The 10,264-nt window shown below is 53.6% G+C and overlaps 1 protein-coding gene across 1 annotated transcript; it reads left to right on the top strand.

The window, feature by feature from the left end:
- Positions 1-3,287: 3,287 nt before the first annotated feature.
- On the top strand, positions 3,288-9,907 carry Klhdc7a (kelch domain containing 7A). The gene has a single exon (XM_005409805.2). It carries the CDS (start codon positions 3,556-3,558, stop codon positions 5,833-5,835), a length of 2,280 nt encoding a protein of 759 aa, XP_005409862.1. The 5' UTR covers positions 3,288-3,555; the 3' UTR covers positions 5,836-9,907.
- The last annotated feature ends 357 nt before the right edge of the window (positions 9,908-10,264 follow it).

Genomic DNA, 10,264 nt, shown 5'->3' with positions numbered 1-10,264 from the left:
GATTTGCACAGCACACATCCGTCTCTGCCGGTGTTACCCACCCCCTGAGCCTGCGGAAGAGTCTTAATTTATCAGAGATCCCCGATTGGCAGCAGGCAGGCACATTCACAGAAGCCCAGTAGAGACTTCCAATTAACTTTTAATTTCACTCCTGTCTTCATTTGTTCATTTCAGTTTTTCCAAACAGAGACTGGAAAAAAAAAGGGGCTGTGATTTGTGGAGTCTGAAGTCAGCCAAGGGCCCTGTCGTCTTCACCTGCAGCTGCAATAAGACCTAGGATATCTCGCAAGGAAGACCCTGCCTCTCCAGACCCCAGAGCCTCTGTTCTTCTAACCCTTTGTCATTTTTTTCTAGACCCAGCACCAGGGCCCTCTCTGATTTGGGAAAGACACCCCAACCCTGAGATTAGCTAGTTCCTGAATAGATTTTCCATATGCAAACCAAGCAATCCAGAATGCACACCCCAGCCACCTCCTTCCCTAACCTTCTGGACCTATGTTGGCCCATCCAGGCCCAGATATCAGGCAAATAAAGATAGCTCGGGTTGCTAAAAATATTCATGCCCCCTAACCCTGAATCTGCTGACCCTGCTTCTCCCATTCCTCCTGCCTCTTCCGTTCCTCCCCACAAGTGGCTATAAACACTCTCACCCTTGCCTCCCCTCACTCCCTCTGCCTCTCTGGGGGTCCCGCATGACACTGGGTGCCCTCTGCTCTCAGGAATTGTAACCAGCTTCTGAACTGCAGTCACCTCGGGGTGTACCTGAATTACAATAAAGCCACATCTGTAAGCAGTGTCTTCGGTGGGTTGCCAAGAACTAGAAAGGAAGGCGGGCTGGTTAATCAAGGCTTCCCCTGTGCTCATCTATTTTGCAAATGTCACTTCTGTCCCGAAACAAAAGAAGGTCATAGGAGGTGTCACATCAGGGCCTCCTGCACACCTGCCCTGCACTCAGCCCGCCTCCACTTCCAGTCTGGAGGTCTCTGTGCATCGTCATGGCTCTGAGAGCCCCCAGGTTCCTCGTCCTTGCTATTTCTCCTTCTCTGCTCCTCCATCCCTTCCATATCAGATGCCTTCTCACTGTCCTGTGCAAGGTGGTTCACGGGCTCCCATTCTGCGCCACCTTCTTGTTCAGCTTCATCCCAGTGAAACCACAGTTTCCCCTGGGAAGCAGGCACAGCTGTCCCTTCAACCTTCATGACTGCACCCCAGCATAGGAGCCGGTGCATGGGGGACATCTGGTCAGTCTATGCCCCTACCTTTCTTAGCCAATTCTGAACCCTTTCTGGAATTTTTATTTTCAGATTCTGATAAATCACCTCATTAATCTCTCCTAGGGGAGGCAGCATGGCTTGATCGACTGTCAGGAAGTGGTCCCAGGTTTGAGTTGGGAACCTAAGTTCCCCAGAGCTGGGCTGTGTCTTCTGATCCCAGCGATTCTCCCAGAGTCCCTTCTGCACCTCGAAGGCTGTTTTAGGTACCCAGGGACACTGGTTCCAAGGGGAAACACTGCATTCCCAGACTGCTGGGAGGATTAAATGACTTGATTTATCCACAGCACCTAGGACTCACTCCCATTCTCCCTTACTCCCCTGACTACATAAGGAGTAAGAACTCACTCACCACCAGGGAAAGTTTTCAGCCATCCCTGCTTGCCAGTCACTGAGGGACAGGCCAAGTCATACCTGTCAGTATGTAAAACCTGGAATCTGCAAAGGAGAACTGAAGTGTCCATTTACAAGCAGACTGAGAGGACATCAGAGATTCCATTACCACTGCCAAAAATCGGGGCGACCATCTATCCCTCGCTAAAGGAGCTGTGAGCCTCAAATGCCATTCTTCCTGATCCCCCTGAATGAAGACACAGTCTACACCGGCTGTTGTTCCTGCTATGAAGCCCCCTATGTGTTGTAGGGTTCACAAACGAGCCCAGGCCAGGCTCCAGTAGAAAGCAGATGCTGTGCCTGGGGTACTCGGTGACAGCAGATGTGGTAAAAGTTGGAACAGGATCCTGGAAGGAAAGAGGTCCAATGAAGGAAATGTTGATTTGCGAGGACGGGGGACAGGGAAGGCGCAGCCTTTGACCCTACTCTGATGGGTTTGAAGGATGTCCAACAGCAAGCCTAAGGAGGCCTGGCCTGCTGAGAGTTAGCCTGAGCCCTGGCCCAGAGGCTGCAAAGCAAGGCATGCTACACAGTGATCTGGAGACAAATTCAGGGGAAATTGATGCTGGTACATAGAAGGCAGTGAACACTTGCAAAAGGAGTTAGAGTTTTCTCCCAAGGTCAAAGTCTTCAGCACCTAATTCCTGCAATGTGTGTTTGCTTCCTAGACCTCCAGAATGGTTTTTATTTTTGTTTTTCAACTAGGTGACACTATTAAATATGGAGATTGAGCACGTGACTGTTTGACCACTCAGCTGCTTTAGATCACGTGTGGACTAGGAAGGGCGGGCCAGCCCCTGGCACCCTTGGCTGGGTGAGGGTCCTCCCTTGACTTTACCTGCTGGGCCCAGTAGGCAGCAAGAGCTTGAGACCCTGCACTGGCTGCTGGGCACCCTTAGAGGACCTTGGCCAGGGAAGGGGCAGAGTGAGATCTGTGCTTCAGAAGGTCCAGTTGATAACCATTAATACCAGGATGTATTAATACCAGTGGGTGTGCGATGAGGAGGACAAGGAGGGAGATGAGACGCTAATATTTACCGAGGCTTCATGACACAGCCTGCAGTCACAGCTGGTAAGTGGCAGAGCCCTGTACTTTGGATCCAGGATCCACAGCACTGGTGATATGGGGGTTGGGTGCGGTTGGGGGGTGCGGGTCTTCCCTCGGCCAGTCACCATGGAAGGGGAGAGGTTGTGTCCTGCTCCTATCTGGGTGCTAATGCGATGTCCTTTCCCCACCCACTTCTCAGCAAAAACCAGCCAGGCAGGAAAGGAGGGCAGAGGTGGTCAAGAGCGGGTCAGGTGATTTGGCTGCAGGCCCTGGCTCCAGCCTCCCTGCTGTGTCCTGGTCCTCCTCCCTTGACCAGCTAAATGCTGACCCCACACACAGGGACAGGACCCATTCCCCCACCACGCCTAACCTGGATCCACCTGCCGCCCAGCTCACCACACCCAAGCCTCACTTGCAGCAATTTGCAAAAGAGAAAACAAAGCAGACACACAGACTGACCAACCCGATGCATTTCCTGGCATGAGGTGACTGGTTAAAAGCTTCCTCCTTCTTTGAATGCTGGCTGGACATTTGGACCGCCCCCCAGCTGCAGGACAAGTTGCAGCCTCAGGTGGCTGATCTCAGGCTGAGCCTCTAGGCAGGCTCCGCCCCACCCCCCGGGGAAGGATCCAAGGAGGCTGGCGGCTGAGGCCTGCCATCCCTAGCCCCAGTGGCTACTCTGTGCCAACTCAAAGTCACCTTTGCTCCAACTATTCAGCTGGCTGGACCCAGCCAGCCAAGGACGCCCTCCCACTTGGCCCAGCGGGATCCAGGAACTGGTCCCTATTGGGCAATCATTAATCGGATTCTTGACATTCCTGGGCCTGGGTCAGCCTGAGAAGCATGCTCCCCAGAGAAGCAGAGGCCCAGGACTGGCATTTGGACATGCAGCTGACGGGCAAGGTAGTGCTGTCCGCTGTTGTGCTGCTCCTGGTGACAGCGGCCTACGGACTGTACAAGTCCAGGCCTGCCCGGGCGCCGCAGAAGGGTGGGAACACCGAGGCCAACGCTGAGAAGGAAGCAGAGGGCTCAGGGCAGCCTGCCGTCCAGAGTGCTTCTCCAGGAACACTCCAGAGGCGGCCAAGACGCCAGAGGGCCAGCCACGGGGCTGGAGCCCCATTGGGCTGCAGCTGGAAGGACCCGGGAGGACCCTGCGTCCCATTGCCGGGAGCAACTTGCAGAGACAGGAAGCCCGCAATTAAAGGTGGACAGTGCTTGGGCTCTGAGCAGGTGCCTCCTTGCTGCTGCGGCCAGGAAGCTGGAGCAGCTGTTGGCGGTAAGCCCACCCCTCCCTGCAGCTCTTCAGCTGGACTTGCCGCGGCAGTGGACGGCAGCTGTGTGGGTGGTGAACCTGCTGCATGGCCAGACAGCGGACTCCCAGAGCAACCAGAGCCAGGGGAACTAGGACCCACTCACAGCTGGGCGGCCCCCACGGAAGGCGGCAGTGACATGAACCAGAAATGGGTCTTCAGCCACGTGACAGAGGTGAACAGGGAAGAGACCAGGACCCTCCAGGCTACCTCAGACATGGGCCTGGCCGTGCAGCAGCAGGAGGGAGCCACCAATGCTTCCTACACCTTCTCATCCATGGCGCGGGTCCGAATGGAAGAGAATTTCATACAGAAGGCAGAGGCGCCAGGGCCCCAGCTGAAGGGCAAGGTATATGATTACTATGTGGAATCCACTTCCCAGGCCACATCCAAGCGGGCCTCCAGGACAGCAGCTCTGGCTGAATCTGCCTCCCCTGGGCCAGTGCTAGAGCCCCTGGGAAGAGGAGCATCCTCCAGGGGCCAAGCTAGTGATACAGAAGATGGGGCCAAAGCATGGGCCTCCCCACAGCTGGAGCTGTCACCCTCTGCACATGGCTTCAGCAGGAAGGAGAGTCTCCTGCAGATCGCAGAGAACCCAGAGCTCCAGCTCCAGCCCGACAGCTTTGGGGCACCTGCTCCAGCTCATCCAGACCAGGGAACCCTGCCGAGTTCATCCGCGTGCGGTGGGGAATCCCACATACAGCTGGTGGCTATGACCAATATCTTCCACATCCCGCTCAGCCCTGCTTCCACCCTGGACATCTGCCTGGATCTGGGCAATTGCTATGAGGTGCTGACCTTGGCCAAGAGGCGGGACCTGGAGGCCCTCAAGGAGGCAGCCTACAAGGTGATGAGCGACAACTACCTCCAGGTGCTCCGCAGTCCGGACATCTACGGGTGCCTGAGTGGTGCAGAGCGGGAACTGATCCTCCAGCGACGGCTCCTTGGCCGCAAGTGCCTGGTGGTGGCTGACATGTGCCCCCAGGAAGACTGTAGCCGCCTCTGTTGCTATGACGAAGAACAGGATGCCTGGTACCCACTGGCCCAGCTGCCCCCTGAGGCTGTGTCCCGGGGATGTGCTGTCTGCAGCCTCTTCAATTATCTCTTTGTGGTGTCTGGTTGCCAGGGGCCCGGGCACCAGCCCTCCAACCGTGTCTTCTGCTACAACCCACTGACAGGGATCTGGAGTGAGGTGAGTTCCCTGAACCAGGCCCGGCCTCACTGCCAGCTGGTAGCCCTGGATGGCCACCTGTATGCCATTGGGGGAGAGTGTCTGAACACAGTGGAGCGTTATGACCCTCGCCTGGACCACTGGACCTTTGCCCCACCACTCCCCAATGACACTTTTGCCCTGGCGCACACGGCCACGGTGTGTGCCGATGAGATCTTTGTCACAGGCGGCACGCTGCGCTACCTGCTGCTCCGTTTCTCCGCCCAAGATCAGCGCTGGTGGGCCAGCCCCACGGGCGGTAGCAAGGACCGCACGGCCGAGATGGTGGCTGTCAACGGCTTCCTGTACCGCTTTGATCTGAACCGCAGCCTGGGCATCAGCGTGTACCGCTGTAGCGCCACCATGCGGCTCTGGTACGAGTGCGCCACGTTCCGTTCGCCTTACCCGGACGCCTTCCAGTGCGCCGTGGTGGACACCCGCGTCTACTGTGTGGGGCGCTACCGCACACTCTGCTTCCTGGCCGACCACGTCTCACCCAGGTTTGTGCCCAAGGAGCTGCAGCACTTCCCATCTCCACGGGGCACCCTCCTGCCCACTGTCCTGACCCTGCCTGGCCCTGACGTGCTTCAGACCAGGGTCTAGCAGCCCCTTTGCCAGTCTCCCCAAGACAGATCAGAAGGCAGAGCCCCAGCCCTGCCAATCACTCTGGGAGAGCAGAAATTTGGCCATAAAGAGGGGAATTTTAGCCCCACCTCCTCTGGCTTCGGGGTCCCAGATGGGTCTTTCCCCTCTATGGGCTGCAGAAGCCTGCTTCACAGAATAGTGACGCTAGGGACCAGCCTTCCGAAGCAGAAGGTATCACATCTGCATGGATGATCACCATCTTGCTTCAGATCTCAAATCTTGAGGGCTACACCAGGACCCCATTGAAGCTTAGCTTATCCAACCACAGCTCTAGGTGTCCTCAGAGGCCCCTCAACCTATCCCTCTGGAGATGGGCCAGGCCTCTGTGAGCCTCCAGGCCCCTTCCTAAACATGAGTCACTGGGCCCCACCTTTAATGTACCCAGAAGCACCTGGGGCACAGGTGGGAAAAGTTGGGGGGGGGGGTTAGGCAGGACTGGAAAGAGCTGGGGGTTCAGGCAGAAGGAGAGAGGGTTGAAGCTGTTGATCGGCTGAAGTTGCAGGTGCCCACAGTCCTCTCGTCTGCAGAGTAAATTTACCCAACCCTATTTCTTCTTGTTCCTGGAATTCTGTATACTGGAAGGAAGAGAAACTAACCATCTTCTTATAGAGGTCTACTCAGAATATGATCGATTCTGTAAAGAACAAAGTCTCAGGAAAGGGAAGAGCTGACGTGATTCAAAGCCACCTTCTTCCTAGACCCCTGCTCATATCCGCTGTTCCCTGACTGCAGCATTCTTGCCCCGGACCTCTGAATCCTTTAGGTGACCAGCCTCTGTCTGGAAGTGAGGAAGCCACTACCTGTCAGTGTTTCAGGACTGGGGAGAGGGCACAGCAGGACGGCCCCCCCTCCGCCATGTGGTCACCTGATTAGGCTCGTCGGTCAAGGGAGGACCAGGGAGGGCCCGATCTATCATAGAGCTGCAGAGCTGGAGGGTTCTGCTGGAGCATCCAGAGATTCCTTTCGCATCAGCTTTGGTAAATTCTGAACGGTACCCATTCTTCCCAGAAGGAAGGGAGACGGGTTGGTCCACTCTACCCCCATAGCCCTTATTCCCTCTCTGAGAGACAAAGATCTTGGCCCCAGCCTGGAGCAGGGGACATGGGACAGGGCCTGACAGATGAGAAGATAGCAATGCCTTGGATCTCAGTGTTCTGCAGAGTTCTTCCCAAATTGCAGGTGGTCCCAGCAGGAGCTCAGGCCCACTGTAGATGTTGGGCTGGGGCTGGAGTCTTTTGAGAAGATGCAGAATGAGAGCACAGAATGGGAAAGAGGTTGGAATGGAGATGAGAAGAAAGCTTTTATTGGATCACACAGGCCACCGTCCCTAGTCTAGGGCATGGGAAGATGAGACAGCTAAATTTATTCCTAAATTGGAGACTGGGAAGGAAAGCCAGCTGGGACCATAGCTGGGCCCTGGGGAGAGAAATACTCAGGCATGGGCCTCCGAGGGGTAGGAGCAGGAAGGATGCTTTCAGTGATGAGACTCAAAGGAGACACTGACATTGTGATTTCAAGTAGAGGAGGGTGTGCTTGGGAGGCAAAGCCCATCAGGAAGCTGGAGCAGCTGGACCCAAGCCCAGGCCAAAGGAAGGCCTCTGGTGAGCAGCAGGAGAAGGAGAAGCTGGGTAAAGTTCAGGAAAGGTTCCAGACCCAGGAAGGACAAGGGAACACTCTAGGTACACATTTGGAAGCCCATTGCATACCATAGGTGGGGACCACAGAGATGACTGCCAGAGGAAGGCAGCAAAATTTGTTCCAGCCCCCAGTTAACAGTGGGTGTGACTGTCATGGTGAGGGGGAGAGCTGAGATTAGGCTGGTTTGAGATGACAGGTACACAGTACAGCTAATCTACTTCCCTTATGATCCCATGGCAGACATCACTAATCAATGGCCTATCTTTTCGAGTCCTTATAATGACCTCAAACTATTCCCACCCAGTGTGCCAGAGGTCATAGTCATTACCAATAGATCAGAGCTGGTGTACTTATAATCACTGATCTGGGTCTCTGGAGCTAGGTTTAGGAATGGAAATGTTCAGGACATCAGAGTGAAGCAAGGTAGCTCTGGAAACCTGAAAAGACCCTCAAGGGGCGTGATGCCAGGATCCATCCAATCACTGGTGAAATAAGCATTTATAGACTATTTGGGCCAGGCACTGTTGTAGGGACTGGTGATATAGCAGATCTCTGCCTAGTTTTGTAAAACAAGCATAGAGATGAATATTTACAACCCATGTCACTAAGGGAAAAGGCGAGGGAAGGGACTGCTCTTTCAAACAGTGTGACCAGCCTCCTTGATGGGATGGAATCTGAGCAGGAGCCCCAGTGGAAATCTAGGAGATGCACAGGCCAGGAAGGGGAAAGGCCACTCTTGCCACACCATGCCAGCTGGAGAGAACAAGGCTGCTTCCCTGGTGTGCCATCTTGGTGTAGAGGAAAGGCCCAGCTATTCTGATTGGGCCTTGCTACACGGGAAAGAATTCGATCACACCAACAATTGTGAAAGAGACATCTTGTGTGGAACAAGCTACATTCCCCAGAGAGAAGCAGAGTTCACACATTCAGGGAAGAGAGCCAAGGTAATACCAGGATGTTACAGACGTCATATCTAGCTTGCAGCTGAGTAACAGAGCAACGATGTCTTTTTGCGGGATCAGAGGCTAGGATTTCCATTTGACCTGGTTTAATAGCCTGGGGTCTGTGACCTCTTGCTCTTAGAGCAGAGTGGCCTCTATCACTTGGCTTTTAGTGGATATCTGTCTTGCTTTTCCAATAAGAGTTCTTTCTTCTTTAGAAAAAAAAATAATTAAGTCTGAGTTGCTTTCCATTTTAAGCCAGCCTTGTCTGTTATAGAAAAAAATGGAAAATAGAGAAAAGTATATATAAAGAAAACTCCTCATTTTGCCACCCAAAGATATCCCCTCCCGTGGCACATGCCTCCCTCTGCCCTTCTTCTGTGCCGTTTTTGTTCAGCTCGATTTTTGCCTAGGAGTGATTATGCTGAGTGTACAATTCGGCTGCTTCCTCTCTTCACATAGCATTTTAGAATAAGCATTTTCCCGTGTTATTACAAACCCTCAGTAAACATCATTTCAATAGTTGCACAATATTCCGCCGAGTGAATGTATCACGGTTTATTTAAACATTCCTCCCTCCTGTTGGGCCTGCGGGTTTTTTCCCCCGGTTGGTTTCTTTCTGGATCATAAATAAAACCTCCTTTGTTTTCTTGTCTCCTTTCTGGGGCTTCTATCAATATTTACAAGAAAAGCCCAGCCTAGGTCCTGTCTGGAAGAGCAGAGTCGCTGAAACAGAAGCCAGAGCATTTGCCTACAGCTGGGGCTGTGGCTGGGCTGCTCTCTGTCTATAGCACGGTACTGAAAAAAAAAAAAAAAATTAGAAAAACCTCATATTTTAGACCACTCAGGTTCAAGGCTGTCAGGTTCTGCTTTCCTCTTGTAGTGAGGGGTAGTTCCAGATCGACTGACTTGCTGATCTGAGGGTCTCGAGGCTCAAAGCACTAACCCTTTTCCTGGACTGGAGAACGGTAGAGCTTCAGAAGTGCTCAAAGGTCCTTGGAAGCCCTGAGAAGCTGCCAGGTGCAGGGAGCTCCTTTCCCTTACGGATGGGGAGTAGCCACCCCGTGGGGCCCGGAAGAACCAGACTGTGTCTTAGTTGCATATTTGGAGCAGCAGACAGGCTGTGCCTGGCTGTCATCCTCCATCCAAGGAGGAGGTGGAGACATGGATTTTATACCAACAAGAGCAGTGTTCTCGGCACCAGGCAGAGCCTTGTGGCCCTGTCCCGCTCACCACCCCCAGGAGTCTCCTGAAGCTGTGGCTGCAGCCAGGAGCAGCCCCCTAGGCAGGTGCGAGGCTGCGGGCAGAAGGAGGAAGATGAAACATCAGGAAGGAGATGCCTTCGGGGAACCGGGAGCAGAAGAAAGAAATGAAGCTTCTACAAATAGCTCCTGGCCTCCGGTCGTTTGAAAGGGGGTTGTGGGTCAAAATAAAACAAAAATGAGAAGCTATTGAGTCTTGCTTGCCTTTTTGCGCGCAAGGAGGACGTGGAGACATGGATTTTATACCAACAAGAGCAGTGTTCTCGTCACCGGGCGGTGTGCAGACCCACTGGGGAGGAGATGAGCACAGGTCCCTCACTGTGTCCTTGTGGCCGGCGAGGGCCAGTCATCCTCACGGTACAGAGAGAAATGGACCAGGCTCTGCCTAAAGTTCAACATGAGTGTTCAATACCTATTGAGTTAAATGATTATTAATAATTATAACACCAGTCTTTTTATTACTAAAATCCTAGAGGACAGAAAGGTAATCATTGTTAATTCATTTATTGACACTCAAGGCTCGTAGTCTCTTTAATCATACGAGCT

The sequence above is a fragment of the Chinchilla lanigera genome, unplaced genomic scaffold, assembly GCF_000276665.1.
Source record: "Chinchilla lanigera isolate Chin_1 unplaced genomic scaffold, ChiLan1.0 scaffold00126, whole genome shotgun sequence".
Taxonomy (NCBI): domain Eukaryota; kingdom Metazoa; phylum Chordata; class Mammalia; order Rodentia; family Chinchillidae; genus Chinchilla; species Chinchilla lanigera.
Note: the sequence above shows the minus strand (reverse complement) of the source record. Positions and strands in the feature narration are given on the sequence as shown.